Source organism: Mandrillus leucophaeus, unplaced genomic scaffold (assembly GCF_000951045.1).
Source record: "Mandrillus leucophaeus isolate KB7577 unplaced genomic scaffold, Mleu.le_1.0 Scaffold202, whole genome shotgun sequence".
Lineage (NCBI taxonomy): Eukaryota > Metazoa > Chordata > Mammalia > Primates > Cercopithecidae > Mandrillus > Mandrillus leucophaeus.
The window spans coordinates 979,201-1,003,828 of record NW_012102055.1 but is presented as its reverse complement, the minus strand read 5'-3'; the positions used below and the strand labels follow the sequence as shown (position 1 = coordinate 1,003,828).

The 24,628-nt window shown below is 45.9% G+C and overlaps 1 protein-coding gene across 3 annotated transcripts in view; it reads left to right on the top strand.

The window, feature by feature from the left end:
- Window positions 1-12,408, top strand: part of KIF16B (kinesin family member 16B) — a 331,966-nt gene extending 319,558 nt beyond the window's left edge. For all 3 annotated transcript variants that reach the window (XM_011979462.1, XM_011979461.1, XM_011979460.1), the window contains one exon: window positions 11,103-12,408. In XM_011979462.1, the coding sequence (XP_011834852.1) occupies window positions 11,103-11,261 (159 nt within the window). In that variant the 3' untranslated portion in view covers window positions 11,262-12,408. The remainder of the gene's footprint in view (window positions 1-11,102) is intronic.
- The last annotated feature ends 12,220 nt before the right edge of the window (window positions 12,409-24,628 follow it).

The following is a 24,628-nucleotide window of genomic DNA, read 5'->3' as shown; positions in this document are numbered from 1 at the left end:
TTCCTGTGCAATCAGCTCTCTGTTCTTGTGCCAGTGGCTGTCCTGGTGTGACTCATATCTTGTGATAGTTCCCGTGATCAGGCAGATCAAGCATGCGAGCCCTCTCTTCATGGCCTTCCCCAGCTCTACTTGCCGGGGTTTGACACAAATTACTCTATTTGGAATCTTAAACAACTTTTGCAGAAGCATGAGGGGAATCTGATGGCTGGCTTCAAATGTGGAGGAGGCTGGCTGTCACTGAATGTGGGTGGTCTTCAGGAGCTGAGAACAGCCCCTTGCTGACAGTCAGCAAGGGAACCTCAGGCAGGACCCCAGTCCTGTGATTACAGAATGCTGTATTTGGCCAACCTGAAGGAGTTTGGAAGTGGTTCTTCTCCAGGACTTCCAGATAGGAGCCCAGCCTTTTAACACCTTCATTTCAACCCAGGAGACCATAAGCAGAGGCTAGCTGCACTGTGGCAGGACTTCTGACCCACAGAACCATGAACTAATGAATAGGTGTTGCTTCCAGCCGCTATGTTTGTGGTAATTTGTTGTACAGCTATAGAAAACTGATACAGGCCCTCAGGTCACATCCACCTTGCCGCCTGTTTTCATACTGTCTGCGAGCATGGCCTGGATATGCTAGACCTGTGATCCATGGAGACCCGGCGGGCTCACTGCCTGTTTTCCCAGCACTCGGCTGGCAGCCGGGGCTCGCTGCTCCCCAGGGCCTGTGCTGGTCACCGACTACACACTGGGGACTTGTTGGCAACTGCCAGTCACCAAGCAGTGGAGTCTCAGTCTGGGAAGTTGTCTTGCCTCTGGTCAGCTGGCCCAGTTGAGATGGCCGGGCTCTGTGCGAAGAGAGAGGCACACTGGGATTGGCACCACCAGGCAGAGAGTGAAACTGACCATGACAGTGGCCTGCCCAGCACTGGGTGCGAAATGCGCCTTCCACCCTGGGTAGCCCACCCCAGGAAATCAGGATGGGATGGAGCCGGAAGTTTCTCTCTTATTACATAAACACCTACATAATATCCTTAATTTCACCTTTTTGCCTACAAAGCCCAAAGTATACCATCCATCCTTCTATAGAAAAAGCTTGCCCTGCCCCGAGTTAGACTGACAAAGACTGGGAAAAGGTATGCAAGTGTCAGCACACCAAACTTGCTGCAGTTAACACAATGAAAGTCTCACGGTGGAGGTTCCAATGACGTTTTATGGTGGTTTCAAGTACCTTCGGGCAAGTGGTAGACTAAGTAGAAGTTAGGGATTAGCAGGCATTTGGAGACTCGTGAAAGTCCTCTGGTGTCATAAGCATCACTTGATCAACAATTATGTATGGCAGCTGGAAGAGACTTCCTGAAGGCCTGGCAGGACTTCACCATACAGAAGAGATACCACCGCCAGCACACAGTGCCACCACCCAACTGCATAGGGCCCCCAGCATGAGGACTGGCAGAGGCCAGGTCTGGGAGCAGTCCTGTTCCCAGGAGTCTGTCCTATCTGCTGAGTGCTCTGTGCCTGTTGCCCGGTCCAGTCATGCCAGACAATTGGTGATGCCCCGAAGCCCTGCCTCCCAGCCGCTAGACTTGGTACATGCTTCCTGCTCTGCCCAGAACAGGCTTCCTCCAGTATCTTCCTCCAGTGTCTTCACCTGCTTGATTCTCATCATCCTATGGGGCTTGGCATAAAAGTAACCAATTCCCAAGACTAGGCATGCAGCCTTTCCTTTCCCTTGGGGTCCCAAATCACCTCATCACAGTTCTCTCATAGTCATATTTTAATTGTAATTACTGCTTTACCTATTTGTCTCCCAGGCAGGCAGGACTGTGTTACTTGGCACAAGAACTGAGTAGTATTCGCTATTGAATGCCCAGCACCGCCGGGCGCAGTGACTCATGCCTGTAATCCCAGCACTTTGGGAGGCTGAGGCAGGCGTGTCACCTGAGGTCAGGAGTTGGAGGCCAGCCTGCCAACATGGTGAAACCCCATCTCTACTCAAAAATACAAAAATTAGCCAGGCATGGTGGTGCATGCCTGTAGTCCCAGTTACTCAGGAGACTGAGGCAGGAGAATCGCTTGAACCCAGGAGGAGGAGGTTGCAGTGAGCTGAGATCATGCCACTGCACTCCAGCCTGGGCAACAGAGGGAGAATCTGTCTCAAAAAAAAAAAAAGAAAAGATTGCCCAGCACCTAGCCCAACGCTGGTGTGTAGAAAGCTCTCAGCAAGTACTTGTTGGTTGCATGAATGAAGTCTGAAGAGAAGGGCGTCGATACAGAACACACCTTGAGCCAGTCCTTGGAAGATGAGAAGGATCTAGATGGTGGGAGCAAAGCACCCATGGGAACAAGGAGAGACTCTGAGCAGTGGAGGATGGTGCCAGCCAGCATGTGCCTGTGCGGAGAGGAGGGGAGGCACCGAGTCTGTTTCATTCCGCTCAATGCCCAGGCCTGGCTTACTGCTTCTTGGAGAACACGTGTTCAGTGACTGCGCTGGATGGATGAGTTACCCCAACCAAGCTGTCCTGATTTCCTTGAAGTGTGGAGCACATTTGGGAGCATGTTGGGAAGGGAACCCAGCCTGTTTGACCCAGTGTAGCCAAACTTTAGGATTCCTAAAAAGCCAACAAGAGGTATTTAGACTTAAATTTATGGGAGTTTAGAATTGGCAATACTTGCCTGGATGGATCATATTGACCACACTGGGTCGATTCATGATACATGGCCAGGGGTGACCACAACTCTTTCAGGACTAAAAACATCCCTGGGTAGCTCCATTCAGGTCTGATCCATCTTCAGGGCCCATCAGTGGACGATGAATCTTCCAAGTGCTGCGAGTTAAATGAGACCTCTAAGTCTTACTAGATTGATACTTGTCTTTAAGCTGCCACCGTGGTTAATGACTTCTGAGAATGAGGAATGCCACTGAACTCCTTCCCTGTTAATATGTCACTATGGAAAGGTGGATAAAGCTCCATTACATTTTTAAAGAACATTTCAATTTTAATAATTTCAATAACTTTAAATTAAGTTACAGATTTATGTTAAAATTTTGTAAAATAAAAGAGGACCTCACAACAATGAGATGGCTGGAAAAATCATTAGAATGACATGGCTGGGGTGATATATTGCACATGAAATCAGCAGTAGGCTGCCGTTATAGTCATGAGCCCTATTAAAACAGAAACTTTTTAATAACATAAAATGGTCACAATTTTATCTCCTTGCTAATTAAAATAGAAGGCAGAGAGCCAACAGATAAGGAGGCTTAGGTCTTTCAAAGGCATCTGAAGGCCCAAATTCTCATTCTTGCATCTTCTACACACACACACACACACACACACACACACACACACACAGCAGTTGACTGAAATTCAGGGAAAACTCTGGGAGGCTGCATGAGCATAGTATGGACAGCCCCAAAGAAAGGCCATGTTACCTTTCAGGCTTACGGACTTGAACCTTGAGAATTAAATTAGGCAATAATGGCTTTTTACTACATTTGAAGAGCTGGTTACTTTGTCAACCTCTTATGACCTGTTGACCTTGGCCAAGTCACTGCCTCTTGGAATCTCAGTTACTTCATCTGTAAACAAAGGACATCCATCCATATCCGTCTCCTAAGGGTGTCTTAGGGGCTCACACGAGCTCATGAACCAGAAACTTTGTACGAAGTGCCTGCAGGCCTGAATCCAGATTCAAGGCCCTGTGCATTCTGCTTCACATCCTGCTGTTCCCCACCCAGATCCCTGCACAGGCTGGCCTTGGCCTTGCTCTCTTGTTCAGACTGTTCGCTGAACTTGGACACCACCCCTCTTTCCCTCCATCCCCTGGTCTAAAATCGTCCTTTCTTTCAAGGTCCCAGACCGAAAAGGGAATGGGTATAAGAGAGTGGGGAAGCCACACCAGGCAACGCCCTGCTGACTTCACAGGTTTTTGCCAGGATGGAAATCCATGGTTAGTTCCTCTCAGCAGATCAGCATTTCACCCAGAAGATTTAGAGTTTGAAAGAAAAACCCAGAAAGCTGCCTAAAGGCCAGATTTTGCCCACTTTTTTCCAGTAACTTCAAAGCATGTTCCTTTCAGGCAGAGCTCAGACTGAAATTGTAGTGTAGGTCACACATGAATCATAGTAAGATAATGACCTTCTTCAAGAATGTCTGAATGGAATAGCATGTAGCAGCACATTATATTTTCCTTTTGTTTTTTTCCTGATGCATAAACTAATTGAGGTGTCATGCTAAAGCTCTAATATAATGAACTAAATTCTTGCTGAATTACTCTGTATTGCTGTAGGGAGTTCATTTTGCCTTTCAAAACTTACTAACACAGCCAGTAGACCATATTAGCCTGTGTTTTGGTTCAAAACATTGATAATGTTTAGTGGTTGCGTTTTGAAATGGTATTGGAAATTTAAAGATTGGGCTCTGTGTAGATCAGGGTCTGGGGCAGGAGCCTTCCAGCTTCAGGCCTAGGTATGGATGGACCACTGGGATATTCTGACCTATCTGAAATGTGATTCTCCAGAGCCTCCTAGGATCGACCTCTTCCTAAGAGAAGAGCGTGATAGACAGATGCCTCCATCTGACCATAGACTAGCCCTGGAGGAGCTTGACTGTGGTCTACAAGGAAGGTTTCTTCTGATTCCTGACCCTTGTCCGCCCCCTGCCAGCGCTGTGAGATTCTTGTTAGTTAACTTAATGGTAAACAGTAGAAAATGACTGTCACCACAGTAAACAGATGGAATCATTCACTCCTAGCCTGAGGAATGGGCAGAGACCAAAGGCTGTCCTGAACTTGCCCAGCTTTCCTGAATGTCTCAAACTCTTGAAAATGCTCCGTAACAGCAGCTACACAATCTGGAAGAGGTGTGCCCCAAAGGACCCTTGTTTCCAGGAGACTCCAAGTGCTAGTAGCTTGATTAGCTCTTTGGCTGTAAGGTGTCCACCCAGAATATCATGGGAAAAGCTTATCTGTCCTATACCTTAACTCAACCAGTGAACCTATTCCCAGAGAGGGGAAAGGTGTTTCTTCATAAGGGGACTAGGGTGCTGTTTGGGAAGGGAAATGGATACAGGGCAGTCAGAGAATGGCCAGTGCCCACCAAGGCACTGTAAGGGAGATATCGAAGCATTCCCTGAGCTGCCTTGGCTCCCTGTAGAAGAGCGTGAGCCTTGGAGGGAAAGAGGACCTTCCCCGTGTTTGTAAGAAACTTTTAACTCGGAAGAACCAGTGCCCGCTGGTCCCCACGAAAGCACCGTCAGGCCTAGGAAAGGCAGTGCATCTGACCCAAGCAGCTAAGATGCCCGATGTAGACAGACTCGCCCGGTGACAGCGTGCGGCTCAGCAGACGGGACCTGACTGGGAAGCGAGGGATGGCGGGTGCTGTGGGTAGCAGCCAGGAGCCTGAGTCTAGAGTGTCTCTTATATCAGCACACCCCCCATCCTTCTGCTCATGTCTTCTGGCCTCCGCTTTAAAAGCTCATAGTCCTGTACAGGATTTCGTGTTTGTTTTGGGGGGATCTTAAGCATCATGTGCCAGGGTCACACTTCCTTTGGAACAGACCCATGGGGGTCCACGTCTCCCAGTTAGCTGTACTCCCTGCTCACCGCCCCTGAGCAACAAAATATGCCCAAAACCTGTAGAAGAAAGGCAGTTCATGAAATCAAGGCACTCTGTGTCAGCACTGAAATATGTCGTAAAGATTAGCCATCTAAATTTGATTTTCTGAAAGTATGGGTAAGTATTGGTCGAAGTCACAAAAGGTAAATAACCTAGATAGATATCCGATATATTTCTTATTATTCTTAAATTCTTTTTGCCAGCTTGGTAAACAAATAAATCACGGGTACGCGTCTCCAGCGTTGTCATGCTGGTTTGGTTTCCTTTTTATTTCCATCTCTTTTGTCTTCCCCTCCATCCCAGCCCTGTTTCTCTTGTCCTCCCCTAGACAGCCCCCTCTGTCTCTCTGTGGCCCCCTTTCTCTCTCGGCCTCTTCTCTTTCCTGTGATCACTCACTGTCAGACAGACCCTCTCCTAGGCCCCCTCTGGCTCCGCCATTCCATCTCATTTCCGGTTTGCAATCGTATTGAAAGAGGATTTGGTTTAATCTGACTTTCCTCCTCCAACTCTCCAAGTCAAGGCCATCATGTCGTGCAACCCTAGGAGGTGCTTTTGCTGTTCTCAGTGGCCCTGACACAGGGCATTTGACAAAGCAAAGACTCAGGTGTGTCGCTGTCCACCAGATGAGCAAGAGCTACAGGCCTTCTGTGGTCCCTGACGTGCTAGAGGTTTAAATATGCCTGCTTTTATTTCTTTTTATAATGGAGAAAATGTCCTGTGAAAGTCAGAAACAGACTGGATACTGGATTTCACAGATCTTTTTCCCCACTTTGCCCTTCGGACTTGGATAAGTCACTTAAACTCCTAATATCCTTCAGTTTTCGCAATGCTGTTTTATAAAGCGTGCTGTCCTGGGGAGATGCAGCTTGACACCTGGACTTACTTTTCACATCCTGGGAGGGCGAGGGTGACTTTGGGGTCAACGACAAGGGATAGCTTCGACAGGGAGATTTTAATTTTCTCCCTTCAGCCACAGATGCTGTGGAAAACATTATGAGCATAGGCATTAAAAATTACTAATATGAATGTGTGTTAGGTAAGTATGTATATTTTAAATTTTTATATATATATATATATAAAATAGCAGAGTTTGAGTACATTGGCTAAGCTTAGATTTTAGTGTAAATCTCTATGGGAAAGTTCTTTATTGGAAGGATAGTGGTAAACTTGACTCATCAGACAGCAGTAATATTGGGAAGGAGATTTCATTAGTGAAGAAGAGTTCAGACTAAAGGACCAAAGCGGTGACCAACGCTTATTCCTGTGTTAAAGCCAGTCGGTGGTTTTGTTCAGATGTGAAATACTGCACAGTGCTGGTACTGAACAAACCACAGCTATGTGCACAGCATGGCCGCATCTCACAGACATGGCATGAGGCCATGGAAGCCAGACACTAAAGAGTATATCCCAAATGATTCCACTCATATGAAGTTCAAAAACTGGCAAATTGAATCTATGGTGCTAGAAATCAGAATAGCAGCTGCCCTTGAGGGAAGGCTTGTACCAGAGGAGGGAGTATGAGGAGGGCTGCCTGGGGGCTGGAAGGGTTGTATAATTTATATCTAGATGCTGATGGCACAGATATATTAACTTTGTGAAACTGTTTTCAACTGTACACTTGTGGTGTGTGGTTTTCTGTGCATATACTTTAATTCAAAAAAGATAACTCATTAAAATCAGCAAGGTTTCTTCTCAGCACGTTTCCTAAGCTTGGCAGTATTCCAGGGATGATAGGGGGCTTCAGAGAAGAATGAGACACTGACTGTGACCTTAAGAACTTTCTAGAATTTTGGTTCTGACTTGTGTCGCCAGCCGTAGCCCCAGTCCCTTGGTTTTTTCATTTGCCAGAATTTGTTCAGCACATTTTAAGCATGTGGCTCTGGACATGGCCAACAAAAGTCATGCTTCATCTTAACAGACTTTAGAGCACTTTGAGGTCGCTGCAAAGAACACTTCCTAATCTAATCATTTATTTGCGCCAAGGAAGCAGGCTGTTATAAAGAAGCGAAAGCTGCCTAATTCTCCTTAGGCAGAAATTTGTTTTGCAAAGAGAAAACTCTTCTGTAATGTTTAGAATTAGTCAAATCAGATCACTCTATCTGGAGTTTTTATCAAACTACGCTAATGAGTTTATTTAAAGAAGAAGACATTACCTGGCAGTTGTATTGTTCTCTTCTTATGGTGGTGCTCTGGAAGGGAGGGTGTCTCGAATACTTCCTCTTTGCCTTTCATTTATATTTTTAACTTTCACTTCTCTTCTCATTATACCCTTTAGGCTTTATTGGCCCTTTAAAGGGACCCTACTTTGTGCACTAATTATGACAAATGTTGATAAAACATCTGCTCCCAGATTTCAATTGCCTTCCCGTCTGTCAGAGTTCATCCTGAAGGCAACTTTGTTGTAAACATCAGCCTGCCTGTTAATGCAGCCTGTGGGAGACCTGAAGCCAGAGCCCACAGGAGCTACCTGAGATGAGGCCTGTGCAGCGAGCCTTGCTCTATCCATGCATTAAACTGTGAAAGAGTAGCGGCTCCACGCACAAGTCAGCAAGCTCTGTATCTCCCGTTTTCCAAATCATCTCCCCCTTGACCTTCCCAAAACAATCAGTTGTGCACGTGCGTTTCATCACGAGCATTGGCTGGTTGAATGTAGTCTACAGTATATACTGCTGACCCTATTTAACGCAATTCAAGTCCCTTTAAAGTTGATATTCTCAGGGTCCCTTCCCACAGAAAAGTGGAAAGCAAGTCTCCCTTTGCCTGTCTGATGAAAATAATTACTAAGATTAAGATCTTCATTTTTCAGCAGTTGATTTTCATAACTTCTTACCTACACCTACTTTCAGTTTCAGGATCGTTTCTTGAGAGGGTACCATGAGACTAGTAAGTCAGGGATATTGAACAAGAAAAAACCTCCGAGAATACTTGCTTTCAAGTCTTCTTTCTAGATTACTAGCCTTACTCACCTCTCCTGGCAATAGCTTCCTTCCTGGGAAATGGGTAATACCAGAAGAAGATGTCATTCCAGGCCAGGTGTAAGGATAACATGAAGTTAGGTGCCTTAGGAAACTTTTGAAGGAGATGCAAACGTTTATCGTGATTTAATGGTGGTTTCACACGGGTCAGCACTCATTAAGTTATACGTTTTGTTTTGGTTTTTGGTTTTTTTGAGACGGAGTCTCACTCTGTTGCCCAGGCTGGAGTGCAGTGGCGCGATCTCGGCTCACTGCAAGCTCCGCCTCCCAGGTTCATGCCATTCTCCTGCCTCAGCCTTCTCCTGCCTCAGCCTCCCAAGTAGCTGGGACTACAGGTGCCCGCCCCCATGCCTGGCTAATTTTTTTTTTTTTTTTTTTTGTATTTTTAGTAGAGACAGGGTTTCAACGTGTTAGCCAGGATGGTCTCGATCTCCTGACCTTGTGATCTGCCCACCTCGGCCTCCCAAAGTGCTGGGATTATAGGCCTGAGCCACCGTGCCTGGCCCATTAAGTTATACATTTAAAGAATGTACAGTTTATCTGGCCAGGCGCGGTGGCTCACGCCTGTAATCCCAACACTTTGGGAGACCAAGGAGGGAGGACCATTTGAGGTCAGGAGTTTGAGACCAGCCTGGCCAACATGGTGAAACCCCATCTCTACTAAAAATACAAAAAAATTAGCTGGGCGTGGTGGCACATGCCTGCTGTCTCAGCTACTCAGGAGGCTGAGACAGGAGAATTGCTTGAACCCAGGACACAGAGGTCGCCTGAGTGAGCTGAGATTGCGCCACTGCACTCCAGCCTGGGAGACAGAGCGAGACTCCATCTAAGAAAAAAAAAAAATGTACAATTTACCATGCGTCAGTTTTACTTCCATTAAGTGTAAAACATTGGATATTAGAAGATTTTTAGAAACTCAGTTATTTTACAAGTGTTGTTGTTAGTAGTCCTCATTAATATTTTCAAGGAGAATTAACAAATTCTCCTCGAGTAGCATGTCTTCTTTCAGAAGGAAATTTCAGATTGGCAATTCATAAAGGTAGCTAAATTCCACTTTCTCTTCTCAACTGTGGCATGGTCAACATTTCGGCCAGGTAATTCTTTGTCAGAGGGACTGTGTGTGCATTGGCAGATGTTAGCAGCATCCCTGGCCAGCATCCACTAGGGGCACTGCCTGTGCACCCCCATGTGACACTCAAAACTGCCACCAAACACTACTGAATACCCTATGGGGCAGAACTGCCCCTTGTTGGGAACTACTGCTCCAGGCTTAGGCCATGTTGCTTTGACAAATTTGTTGTTGTTGTTGCTCAGAGTCCAGAATTATTATGTTTAATTCCTAAGATTGTGCCAGGGTTGTTTGGGTTTTTTAAGCACACTGAGACAATAATAAAGGTTTGGGTCTAACCCCTTCCCTCCAGCCCATTTTCTGTTAGAGATGAGATATGCCTGGCCTCAAATATATTAACTATTCTTGTGTGCCCTCTTTTCCTTTAACACATCCCTCCAGCTCCCACGTCTGATTTTATCCCCAGTTCCCAGAGCCTAGTCTCACACATGCTTTGCTTTCTCAGTGCCAAAAAAGGCAGATAATGTTGCAACAAACACGTGCAGTAGGGGTCTAGAGCAATTAATCTTAGTAAGGATTCCTTTTTGTTGATGATTATAGGATGTGCAAAAAGATCTGTAAATATCATTGCTTGGAACTGACCCTCTTGTCCCCAGTATTTCTTTCCCTTTATTTTATAAGAAGGATACGAAACAGATACTGACTGTGCAATTTTAAAATACCAGTAAGCAGCATATTTAACCTTGTACAGATGGCCGGCCCTTTTTTTTTTTTTTTTTTTTTTAATCGTCTTTCTGTTTAATGAGTAACTGGAATGGGGGAGGAAATGACTTTTTTAAATAAGAGATTAACTAGTGACACTGCGGCTGAGAGGCAGACTCCCTGTGCCCGGCACCCTTGACATTTCCCTGGGCATTGTCTGCCATAGACCTGAGGCAGTGCTGCCCAGAATCAGTGCTGAGCCGAAGATATTTCTCCTGTGCATATGTGTTTTGTGACTCCATCTTCTCTGGTTGGTCTGATGATAGCTGAGACAGTGGAGGACATTCCTCACGTGCTGGTTTTAATGACAATGATAGCACTTTCCAGCTGGATGGGAACTTGTTTCTGGAAATTTCTTCTCTTCTTCTTGACACCACCCAACAATATCTTGACCGTGTTCTGATTGATTGATTGATTGATTGATTGATTGATTGATTGAAACAGGGTCTTGCTCTGTCACCCAGGCAGGAGTGCTGTGGCACCGTCACAGCTCACTGCAGCCTCTACCTCCTGGGCTCAAGTGATCCTTCCACCTCAGTGCACCACCATGCCCAGCTAATTTCTGTATTTTTTGTAGAGATGGGATTTCTCCCTGTTGCCTGGACTGGTCTCAAACTTCTGAGCTCAAGCGATCCACCCACGTTGACCTCCCAGTTGACCATGTTCTTAACTCTTGTCTCATCCACAGAAATACCTCAGGGACTTTTTCAGCGTGATGCTCCAGTCCGCAACATCTCCCCTCCACATCAACAAAGTGGGGCTGACTCTCTCGAAACACACCATCTGTGAGTTTTCGCCATTCTTCAAGAAAGGAGTCTTTGACTACAGCAGCCACGGGACGGGGTAGAGCCAGGGCTGATGGAGGAACCACCAAAGCAGTGCCTTCTCGTCGAAGCGGGCTCCGATGCAGGGCAGCTCCCCCATGCGAGGATCCGGGTCTGCCTCCTCCTGCTGAAGGCAGACGTGCAGCAGCGGGCCCGGGCCACCTCATGTTTTCATACCTAGTGCCTGAGTTTGGGGATAGGATGCTCTGCCTGCTGATGTGACCCTTGCAGGCAGCCGTTACCGTTCCATTGCGGATGAACGTGGCCTTTTCCCACAGTGCTTCCTTCTCACTGCGCAGCAAAGTTCGTCCCCTGTGGCAAGATAGATGTGGCTTGGCCATCATGGGCTCCCTGAGCCAAGCCAGCCTGGGACCTCCCAAAGTGGGTGGCTTACCAGACCACCCTTAAATGACTTTCATCTGATTTCCCCTTTCACCAAAATATACTTGTATTTTTAATATTCCTTCCATGTGGCTGACTATATTCCAAGAAAAGCATTTTAAATTATTTCATTGTATTTTTTTCTTTTTTCCCCTCATTTGAATCAAACTTTTATATAAAACCTAAACACTGATGTTTACACAGAATTTCATATTCTGCAAAAGGGATTTTTTGATCCAATCACGACTGTAGTCTTCCATGCTTGACAAATTGGATGTAGACAACATCACTTAAAACTTCTATAAATCCCTACAAATAGAATATTTATTTAACCTTGAATATTCAAGAATGTTCTCCCAAATCTAAATGGCTACTGTGCATTCTTGGGCTTTTTCTGCTAAGCACAAAATGAACGCAAAGCTAAATGCATATTTTTAAGTATTATTTTGTTCACATTTTTTGTTACAGAATCTACTGGATCTTTGGCTGGAAAACTAGAATTTATAGCAGTTTATTAATGATACCTTAAATTACTCAGGACTTAATGTAGCATTGCACTTCTGTGTACAGTAAAAGTGCTTTGTTTTACTAAAGAGAAAAATGTGAGTGGAAAAAATATGTATGTGGTATATATTCAAATGTATATAATTCTATCTATAGATTTATATATGTACACATTCTGTACAATAGTTCCATCAAAATATGTTATCACACCAAATTTATTAAATGTGTTTGCTTTTTCAAAATTTAAATTGAGCTGCTATCAATATTAAATGAAGATACGGCATCCAACCCTGTAGCTCAGCTTATTTTAAGTCTGTGACATGATCATTCATACTAGTCTGTTTAAACATTGATCTAATGTGCTTGGAAAGATACATAATGTATAACTCAGCATTTGTGTTGCAGAAGATGCAGTAATAGTAATGATTGAAGTCATAAATGAATGGTTAACAGAACATGTTTGCATTCAGTCTTCTAGAGAATGCCTTCACAACGAAGTTCTCCAACCTGAAAAATATGTGTAAACAGGCAATTATCCCTATAAGGAGGAAAACTAGTACTGCACTAATTAAATATCATAGTTTATTGTGAAAAAAAAATGAGGACATTTTTGCTGCAGAAGGACCTGCTTTGGTCTGCAGTTGTGATTATAGGCATAGGTTTAGGAGCAGTTACTACTAGCGAATTTCAAACTAGGGATTAAGGGATAAGAGCTGGGTAGATAATAATTAACCATAGGTCATTTATTTAAGAGGAGTCTTAAGCACTAAAGATGGTCCCTCATTTGCTGAGTAAACTAAGTGGTTTTTCAAACTGACCAGATAATCCATCTCTTGGCCTTTGAGGCCAGTATTGGAGACGAGGCTCCTGGTAAGCATTTTGTTAAAATCATACAGGAGGTTTGGCAAGAATAGATCGACATGTGTTTGTAAGAAGTACAGGAATCAGAAGATCTTTCTATTCTAATCCTCACGTTAAGTAATTACAGTTGAGTTTGAAGTTTGAGTACTACTAGCAAGCTCTGGCTAAAGTCAGCCATAATGTGGGAGTCGTTTTGCCTCTCTAGGCCTCAGTCTCCCCATCTGAAAATGAAGCTGTGGTACTGAATGGTCTCTTGAGTTTCATTCTAGCCCATGGTTACAGCAGAGGAATAAACCACGTCATTCGGACTCATTTCAGTCCCTCGTGTGTGGACGGGAAGTACATACTCCAATCCCATTTAAAGGCAGCTGATTCTGAATAAAACATGAGGGAAAGTGGAAAAGCAAATGAAAAGTCACATCTAAACAAATAACGGAATTCCTTTCTGGAGTGAAGATAAGACAGATGACAGAGTTAGGATAACAAATGGAAACTCCATTGATTTGGACTAATTTAAAAGAGTAAAAGAAGATTAGCAATTGGATATTTTATTACTTAATAACAAAGTAACGCCAAGCTGACCACTTTTGGCAGTTCACATTGAAGTGCCATGAACATAAATACTTTGGCAGTCAGTTGGACAAATCTAAGGAACTTAAACAGGATTTTTTATTTAAGTAGTTTTGACATTCACTCCTAGGTCTTACTTGCATGGTTAATATGTGTACCAAATTGGTTTATATCACTGGTATTGTAACATTCCACCCAGTTCCCACTCAGACTTTGCTATTGCTGATTTAGAAAGATTCACATTTAACTCTGTGATTAATTTTGGCATATGAATAGGGAGTAACCAGGTCATGCTGGCTTCCCCAATGACTGACATCTAGAAGATTCTATGGCTCATAATGGGGGATGCTTTGAGGATACACAGAGTATCCCACCCCAGGGCTGATTCTATTTACAATTTTATGCAGAGGGAGCTAGTTCTGCCCAATTTGGTCCCTGATCTACTCAGAGCTGTAGACAGCATACATGTCCAAGTCTGGGCAGAAGCAGCCAAAAGCTTTCACGGCTAGAGCATGCCATGGACTCAGAGGTGGAGACCGCTTTGGGGAGCATCTGTGGTGCAGGGTCACGTTGGTGTTCTGGATTCAACTGTTAAAGACAAGAATTTTTTTTTTTTTTTCTGGACACATCTCCTGCAGCACACAACCGCAAGACCCCATTTCCTCAGGCGCTCACTCAGGGATGGGGAGCCCCCCGTGCTAAGGGGATGTGGCACCTTACCGATATTCTGAGCCTACCACAAGGCTTGCCTTGTCTCCTCAAAGACAATGTACATAGCGATTCAGGCCTGACATGCTTCAAACAGTAGCGTTAGGTTTTCCAAGTACACTCTCATTTATAAATGCCTAAAATGTTGCCTTGATTAAAATGTTGCCTTGAGGTGTCATCAGTTGACAGTTGAACATCTCTGCCTCAGGAGACCCTTCTCCTCCCATAATCTGACACACCTATAGGAGGGATTCAGATCCCATCCGACTTTATCAGAAAAGTCTTTCTTTTTCCATGTTAAATAAAAGAAGGGGAGTAGAAAAGTTAGGCAAAATAAATCCATGGCAAAATTAACTGGGAGCTGGGAGGGACAAGGACAGTGAGATGGCAAAATTAACTGCTTTAGTTTTACTTAGCTTATCATGACAGCTGATTTAGGTTTTGGGAAAACTAATCAAAGACTAAAACTAATCTACAGAGATTCATTCTTGCAAATTAAACCTTGTGTATTCCTCCTTTCCAAAACGGCTTTTTTCACATACAAGAAGACCTGGCTATTGACTTTCTTGGTTTTTTTGTTTGTTTGGTTTTTGGTTTTGGTTTTGTTTTTGTTTTTTTTTTTCCTGTTGAAACTGCTTTCACTGATGACAGTTCATTAGATGGGAAGTGATTCTGTGGTACACGATTTTGAACTTTGCACACAGGGAATTATTTCCAAATTGACAAAAATTGCCCGTTATTACAAATTTCTGAAGCATCCTGTTTCAAATTGATCCTGTAGTGGTACCTTTAAGTTAGAGGGGTGATATTAGTGTTGACCAGGGCGTTACCTTGAGAATGATTATTTGGGATCCAGTAGAACCCTGTTAAACTTTATAATGGTAGAAGGAACAAAAAGGCAGTCGACTGAACTGAAGGGGTTGAGGGATGTGAGTTCATCCTTGTTACCTGCAAATAGCGCATGCGCACACTTATCATCCAGGAACTCTGGGCACCTGGCTGTGGCACATCTCCCAAGGTTACCCCATGCCTTTCTGGAAAGCTCTCTCCTGTGTGACTCTTGCAAAATTGACTAAATGCAAAACATCCTTTCTTTGACTATCCTCATTTGAAATATACTCTCGTATTTGAAAATGACATAATGAGGTTTTTTCCTAAGGATTACCTCTCCAAACACGGAATTTGAAGTTCATTGACTTGGTTTTCCCCTTCTCCATTGCCGAAAAGGCAGATTCTTCCCCATTCAGAGAGAGACAAATGGCTATGTTTGCAAAAAGATGCACAAGCCATCTTTCTCTAAGCATCGAAGAAGGGGAAGTAAAATGCAGAAAGCCCCACAAGATTAAAATATAGGAAATGGTTTGGTAACATCGAGACATATCACCAGAAAGAGGGAAGCCTTTCTCCAGAAATTAAATCCGGTGGGGAAAATGTGAAAAATATAATTAAACATCACTCATCACTGCTTGAAAGCACAGTTCTTTTCCTCAAAGTGTCCAGAATTCTTACGCACAGTTAACATTTGCCGAAGTGTTTGTGTCTTCCCAGTAGCACTTACAGTTGTGCCTGAGAGCATCTCACTGGAGAACAGCCTCGGGGTTTGCTATTCCTGTGACTCCAGCGTTCCTTCCCACTCTTGCAGAAGGAAGGAAGGAAGGCGGGCTGCGACTGCTCTGTCAAAGCTGCCAGGACTGTCTCACAGAGAACAATAAGAAATACCAGTTTGTGGTAATTAAGGGTTTAGAATAAAAAATTGCACTTTGGTTGATTTCTAAACTCTGTTAGCTTTTCTCCTAAAAACAAGCTAGAAGCCAAACAAGGAGTGTGGTGGCCTGCCGTCACAAATGACTTCGTGGTGTTTAAAGTTTGATTTCAGTGAATCTAATACGAAGAGTTTACCCATGGTGGGTGCAAGCCTTCAGCTGCAGAGTGATTAAAATACTGGCTGTTTATCCCTTACAAGTGAATGGGAAAGGCCATGTTTACATTTATGAAGGGTTTTCAGTGCCTTCTCCTAGAGCAACAGTCTCTCAGCGCACCTATGTGTAGTTGTTTGTTTTTAGTAAAGAATTTCCGGCCAAGGAGTGCAGCATTCCCTTGAGGGTTTGGGGCCTGGAGTGTTCCTTCAGACTTCTTATCCGAAGAGTTTGGACAAGTTGGGCATTGGAAGAGTTGTCCATGTGTGTAGCTCTGCCCAGAAGACACTGGTGCCAGCCAGGGTCTTCCACTGCACACCTCAAGCCTGCTCCCCAGCATCGGTCCTCATGAGCATACGCCGTGTGCCATTCTTCCCTGCCTGCCATCCCCATGGCCCCTCTCTCACTCTGTACCCCTTGGGGGCTGGGGGTTGGGAGGGACAAGGACAGTGAGATGACCAAGGTATTTGAAGTTGGCCTGAGAATGTTCATAAGGAATGGAGGACGCTTGCCTTACTTGAAGCCACCTGTGTAGATTCATGTCATGGCCACATCTCCAGCCCCTCCTCCTGCAGTGGGAGAGGGGAAGGAACTCTGGCTGTTTGTGTGGCTCCACTGGCCACCTAGTTGAGAAGGAGCATGGCACAGAGAATGCAGAGCAAGCTGGCTGTGTCCTTCTTACTCCTTGTGAGAGAAGAGTTGGCTCCTCATCGGGGCCCTGCAATCCACCATTCAGTCAATGAACACACATTCACAAGCGTCTTCTATATCCTGGCCCAGGGCCCAGTGCCGGACACGCAGCGGTGGGCGGTGTGGGCATCATGGCCACAGGTCCTCCCTCTGGGAGCTCTCATTCCACTCGAGATGTGGACCAATAATGGCACAACTGTATGACTGCAAATTGTGATACATGTCATGATGGAAAAGTCAAGGATGCTGGAGAGCACGTGCTAGAGAAATGCTCTAGTCTGGGAGGCTCGGGGGCAAGTGACATTTGGCCTGAGATCTAAGAGTTGAGAAGTGTGCCAGAGAGATCACCCCAGATTGAGAAAAGACCTTGAATGGCAGAAATCACCCATCCTGGCTATGACATGAAGAGAAAAACAGGAGAGCGTGGGATTGGAGAGGCAGGTAGAGGCCAGATTAAAGGGCGCCTGAAAGGTTGCTGACCAGAGTTTTGTAAAGGGAGTCATGTGTTCCCATTAGCTACCACTGTTTCAGGATATTCCTGGGGGAGGAAAGATAAGGGCACGTGACAGCCGAGACTCAGCCTTCAAACTCACACGTAATAGGGAGAAAGAAACAAGCTTCTGAATTAAATATTAACAACGAAAGGACAAGATCAGAGCGCAGAGTGCTGTCCTGCGCCATGCAGGGGCTGGCTGTTCTGCTCTTTTTCTTTGACCTTTGGTGCGTTTGGAGTTCTGAGATCTCAGAGGCTCTTGCCATGGAGAAGCATCATCTCCTCAGACCCTCAGATGCCCAGCTGCAGTGTGTCCAACTTATGTACTGCAGCAGCCAGCAGGCCCATGTAAAGTTCCCGTCCTGTCTTTGGGCTCCTACCTAATCCTTGCTTTGTGAACAGAAGACAAAAGCCCCATGTGGGCGCAGCTGTCACAAAGCTACGTGCTGGCTGTGGGGCTCCGTTTATGACTTAGACCGGCAACTGCACGGGAGCATTGTGTCCTTAAGCCCAGGGATGCCTGGGCATCAGATAATCTGTGCATAGCGTCTGATTTTATCCCCAGCCTGATTTTATCCCCAGCCTGATTTTCAAGCGATCCACCCGCCTTGACCTTCCAATTGACCTTCTGGGCCTCAACATAATCATGTCGGCCCTGTCCATAAATGAAAAGATTATTTTTAGATTCAACAGGACGGCCTATAAATTAATGTTAACATGAAGTGTCTATGTGGGGCCATCAGAAATGGGTTGCTCAATCCATACCTTGCATTTACAGAGAACCCCTTTGCTGAATAGAACCAAAAGTTCAGCCACCCTGAGTGTGTGTGGTTCAGTGAAGCAGGTCAGTTTCTATGGAGCACATGGCTCGTAGGCTGATACTGAAACGGGCCAGTGGTCCCATAGAACTGATGTTTATGATTTCTTTGAACAAACAGAAAATGATTCTCCCAGAGTTTAAACTTGAGAAAGTTACATTTGACTTATCTGAGTTCCTTTCTCAGGAAACCAACCATCAGGCCTCGCAGATGGCATCAAGAAGCTGGACTTCACCAGATCACCACATCTGGACAATGAGACATAGACCCCTCACCCAGCATGACTACCAAGTGACCACCTGCTTCCTGTTGAACAACCCCTCTTCCTTGCCCCTCCCTAATTTCTGTTTTATGGCTACATTTCTTCCCTGCTATATAAATCCCTAATTTTAGTCAGTCAGGAAGATGGATTTGAGACTGATCTCCCACTTCCTTTGCTGAAGCAGTCAATTAAAGCCTTCTTCCCTGGCAGTATTCATCCCAGTGACTGGCTTTCTGTGCAGTGAGCAACAGGATCTAGACCAAAACCCTGGCATTTCAGTAACAATTCTCCTAACCTAGGGCCTCCAAAAAATTTCAGCATGGTCCAGTTTGTACGAATTCAGCGCTGTTAGTCAAAAGGACAATTGTGCTTCAGGTATTAATTCACTGGAACATTTAGTGAACTAACTTCTCAGTTTGGTGCAAGCAGAAAAGGTCCTCCTAGTCCCTTCAATGGCATCATCACCAATGGGGGACAGACTGCCACTGGCCATAGCTGCAGCCAGTGACAGCTTCCCACAAAAGCAAGAGGCCCTGAGGGGTGAGGACACATCTCAGGTGAGGAGAAGTTGCAGCAGGATGTGGGTGGCAGGTCGTGTTCAGGCAGGGAGAGGGGTACCTAGCTTCATTGCAGCCTCTGTGTCTCCCAAACAGCCAGGCTCACACACGTTCTCCTTGATGCTGACAATGCTCACAGCTGTTCGACCTCAAAGGCCTTCTTTCTCAGAGTGTGTACTAAAGCAAGAGTTTATTTTGGTGGAAGTGAAGATCCTTCAAAGGCAGTCTCTCTGAGTAGCTCTTGCCCAGAGACAAATCTATTGAAGTTAAACGCAGAAGGAAGGAGGAGCTGGACTCTGTAGGGCTTTCCAGCTGCACATGATGCTACTTTTTGACATCAAGTAAGATGCCACATCATCTCCACATGCCACTTTCTTACACACGGGCTGCAATCTTGATGAGCTGGGCAAGGATCCTGATGATGGTTAGAGGTGGCAAGAGATCTATTAGTTTCCCAGAAAACCACAACCATTCTCCCACCAGCGGCCAAGCCTCTTGTTGCATGCTCAAGTCAGGGGAAAAGTCTCCATCTGTTCCAGCAAATCTGCTGGTAAGGCAGTAATCGCTGCAGATGAGGAATGGGCTACAGCCCCTAAGGACTCCAAAGAGCACAACTTTAGCATGTTGTTTTATACCTCCAGAGAGTCTGCACTTCTCAGCGTGACCAAGACAGGGGGACCAGTTATTTCTTGCGTTTTTTCCTACGTCTGTGGCTGGGAGCAATTACATCACTTATACTGCCTGGTGACATTCTCCAAGCTCCCAGCAAAAGCACAGGTCATGAGCAGGACAGCATTGCACCTGGCTGGAAACAAAAGAATGTCAGAGCTAGAAGGAGCCTTGAAAACAATCTGGATCCAGGGGCCAATCGGGGGCTAGACAGACATTATAGATGTAAATGGGGAAGACGTGCTCCACCGAAAGAAATTCAGGTTGCATAATAAAACTGTCCACCCAGGCGCAGGACAGAGGCTGACACATACACAGGCTTCAATCTGCCCATGGCCACCATTCACAATCGAATGTAAAATGATCTCTAAAGGTAAGACCGTCTGAAGGAGGTTCTGACTTATCCAAGTGACAGAGCTAATTGGGACCTGAGTCTCAACGTTCTGTGTTAACTCCAGGCTCCCTGCCACTGCCTGGATTAGAGAAAAACACGGAGTACATCAGTCATGGGTGAGGCAGGAGGTAGAAGTCACACCAGTTATTTTCATAAAGAGAATTTAAAATAATTACAGTGAACTGAAAAGGGGAAAATATACAAAAACTCCAAGTTGTCACAGAGGTTATAACTATGGCAAGCAGCTGCCTCCCTTAGGGCTGGGGGAGCGTGGAATTATTAATATGCAGAAACATGGAGGAAAAGCCCCCACAACATGGAAACTCGGACCCCCCAGGAGGAGGGGACATCAGCTGCTGGTGCTGGTGTCTCTGAGCTGTAGGAGGAGTCTTGTGGGGCTGGGACCATGGCCCCTGAAGGGGTGTGCTGGCATCATTGAGGGTCAGGGCACAATGAAACTTGTTGGCAAATGTTGAGAAAGCTGCAAGCTGGACCCAGCTGCTGCTCCTGGCAGGCACTTGCATTGCCTGGGGGAAGAAGTGTGGCTGAAGTGATGCTGACAAGAACAGGAAGTGATCTCTGAGGAAAAGGAAGCAGGCAGGAAGTGCTGCTGGAGGCTGCTCATGGGAACAGACAACAAATACAAAGGAGCAGGTCCCTTCTTCCTCCTCCAGCCCTGTGCTCTCCCTTGAGTACCTGTCTTGGCAGAGCCTACTAGGGACCATCTGGCAAAGCAAGAATCAGCCTTGCAGGTTCCAGCCCCAGCATCCCATAGCAGAGGAGAGAAGGGTGGGTTTGAAGCTGGGAGATATGAGCTTACTAATTGGCACCCTGAGTTTTTGCTTCAGTTGAAGCTGGGACTAACCCTCATCATCTCTCAGTTGACTCCAGGAGACCCATCTGGAAGCTGTAACCCTCCAAGCCCCACCATAGTTCATCACTGGGCATTCTCGAGCTATTGCCTGTGCCAGTTGCTGGGCCAGGGACACCGAAGCCTGGGAGTTCCATCTACATGGCCTCTGCCCTCTGGGAGCTTACTCAGCAAGGGCAAAATTTGTCCCTTATGGTGGCCCAAGAGACTGGACACTCTTCTCTTGAAGCAGTAGCCATGGCCATGGGGTCCTGCACAGTGCAGTGTCCATCCTCCCACGTGCATCTTCTGCCCAGACTATACCACGGGCTTGTTTTCCTGAGATTATAAGAATTGTTCAAAGACTGCTTTAGAAAAGGAACCCAAGCATCCTAGGACACCCATTCCTGGACTGCGATGATAGTTTCTTCTCTCTTCTTCCCTCCATGACCAAGAAAGCTGCTTTGGTCACTAAGAAAATGGATCTGGGAGGACTTGCTCTAGTTCCATGGCCATGTGAGGCAGAGCCACGTTGTGGATATGCCCTGTGGGCAAAAGATGAGGATGTTTCTAGAGCATCCGCTGAGGAGTAAGCTCTATGAGTCAGGGCTTTGGGACCCGCAGTTATATGCTGCTGATGAAATGCAGTGGTTTCTTTGCTCTTCTTGCAGCTGTCAACAGTCCTTTACTAATTTGTATTAGAATCGTCTCTGTTCCCCACAGCCTCAACGTTCAAGGTGGGCAGGTTCATCTCTTCTACCCAAGTGACTTGAAGTGCTACTCACCTGAGAAATAAGTTAGTTCTCTGTGTTTATCCTGAGAAGCAAGGTAAGCTATAACATTCCTGGCTCTGGGCCATGACTTTGACCTTCAGAGACCTGAAGCAGCTGTTTTCCTGACTGTTTTGAGGGTCAGAACTTGTAAATAGCTATTTCCTGAAGATAACTAATATCCCATAAACAGACATGGGAGGCATAGTTTGGTCTTGTTTTTCCCAGCCTCTGACTGGTTTTTCTGCATGACTACTGTTCTGATGTGAGACCAGCTTGCCAAGCCATGAATCTAAGAGCTGACCTCCCATTTGAGCTTTTCTGCTCACCTATGCCAAAAGTTAGATCAGAGGAGTGGGAGAGGAGGTGGGGGTGGAGGAATTATTTAGGAAATGTGTTCGGAAAGAGAACTGGCCACATCACAAGAAATAATTCCGATGGCATAGAAAAGCCTTCTAGCTCCAGGGCTCGAATGTATCTAAATATTGTAATAAAATCCTCAGAAAATGAAATGAACATTGAGCATTTGCTTAAGGTCTCACCCCTCCATCCAGCCCACAATGGCTGGGCTGGTGTTTGTCTTCCTCTTGAAATGGATGCTGTCCAGGAAGCTCAAAGAATTTCATTTGTTTTCATTAAATTTCCTAGTATCAATGACAGATGATCAGCTCACGGGTGTGAGGGATGACAAGTAGTTGTGAGTACATCTGATCAAAAAGAAAGCTTCATCTTGTTTGCAGTAAAGGTGCCAGGAGCCGTAATGGTCTCTGCCTGCCATCTGAGAAGTGCACTGTCACAGGCTTATCGGTGGAGACAAGGCAGAACCACAGCTGTGAGTTCAGGGGAACTCAGCTGACAGTGAAGTTTCTTCCACAGGGGCAGTCTGAACAGAGTGAAACATATTTTCAGCGATCTCTGTAACCAGCACCCACTTGGTAGAGAGGGAATAGCAAAATACTGATGATCCAGAAAATCTGGGCAAGCATTTCGATTCATCTTCCTTTTTCATTACCCTATTAACAAGTCTCTCCTTCCAAATCCGGGTGTCTGAGTTGTGTCCCCTTTTTCTTCTCTGTAAGCAGGAAGGACTGAGAATGGCTGATGTGCCGTCTTTGCACTGCAGTGTTGACACGTTGTGAACACTGCGAAGTGTCTGTGGAAGCTTGCGGGGCATTGCTGCTTCCTGAGTCCCTCTGTGATATCCTAAGGGAAAGGCAAAGGCAGAGATAACGTTTAACATGAAGACGTTTCAGCTTAAACCTCTCACATGCAGAGACTCCTTCCAAGGTCCCCGAGTGCTCCTGTGAAGACAAGGAAGGAAGCAGCAGTCGGGCCATTCACAGAAGGGTGGGGTGGGGGAGTTCTGCCCCAGCTTGAGGATCCCCCCACCCCTGGTGGGGATGCCACTGAGGCCCCCGGGCTGCTTCCATCACCCACATCAGCTGCACAGTGGCGGGGGCAGGGGGAGAGCAAAGACCTGCCGCAGGACCTGCCCTTACGCTGGAAGCACTCCACACGCTGTGGCATTTCCACTAAGAATCTGTGATGTCAAGGAAATCCTAACATCTATTTTCTCTAAAGAAGATGATGTTATGTCGTTGTCTGGTGCAGAGATGATAAAGAAAATGCAACGAAAGAAAGTGGACAAAGAGCATTAGAGAACTGGGTCAAGCAATACATTCCTGATGATTATTTCATATAATTGCTATAAGATTCCATTCATAAGACAAACTCGAAAAGGCAAAACCACAGGACAGAAGACAGGTCATTGGTTGCCAGTGGAGCAGTGTGGGGTGCAGCAGGGGAGGGGTTGACTGCAAGGGGCAGCAGGAGGGCATGTTTTGGGGTGAGGATACCATTTTGTATGCGTTTGCCAAAATTCACAGAACCATATGTTAGAAAGCGTGGGTTGTACTGTCTGTGAGTTATTCAGTAATTTTACTCAGTAAAATGTGTCGACTTACTGACTGTGTTCCACACCGTGCCTATTTCTTTCTTTTTTCTTCTTTTTAAAGACAGCTAGCATAGTCCTATGGGGGTCAGGGAAGGTGGGGGGAACAAACAAACTTTAGACACCAAAATCCATGTTGTGAGCTTAGATTCCAGGGCCTGACTAGCATGGGGACATGAATTTGTTCAAGAATCTGTCTCCTCCCACAGCCAGTTAGCACACAGATGGCAGTGACTGTTCCAACATCAGGAGGTGCCCAATAAATATTGTAGATAGGGATGGTGACTTACTCAACACCACACTCTTCCCTCTCTCCTGCTTCCTCCCTCTCTCCTCCTTCTTTCCTCTCCCTGCTTCCTTCCCCTGCCTCATCCCTGTGAGTGTCCAGAATGTTTCCACCATCTCAGGGCTGAAAGAGCATTGGCCCAGATTAGGTCAGCATGATTCGTATAGGAAGAGGGATTCAGAAGGCTTTCGTGTCTGTCCTGCAAGTCTCTAGGAAGACTTTCTAGAGGTAAACACATGAAATTCACGTGAGAACGCAAGGAAGAATTCACCAGAAGATGACAGAAGTGGGGCTCTCCAGACTGGAGTAGAAGGTGAAGGCCACCTGGGTGCGATAGGGCCAGCAGGGGCCACGTGGTGAGGCTGCGGGAGGCGTGAGGGTGACTTGGTGTGTTAGGACCAGCAGGAGGAGTGACGGTGACCTGGTGCATTAGGGCCAGCAGGGGCCATGTGGTGAGGCTGAGGGAGGGCTGGGATGAAGCTGAGGCTGCTGGGGCCAAGTTAGGCAAGCCTGGGCCTAGGGAGTTAGATCCATTCCAGACTCAGTGGGATATCTCATGGCGTTTGACAACCTATCTGGTAGCCTCCTGCTTCCCCGTGCAGGTGGTAAGTTCAGGGAGGACAATACCATATTCCTCTTGTTACTTTGCTTCTCTTAGTTCAGTGCCTGGCATGTTCAAATAAATTGAGTTGGTTCATATGTTCTGGGAT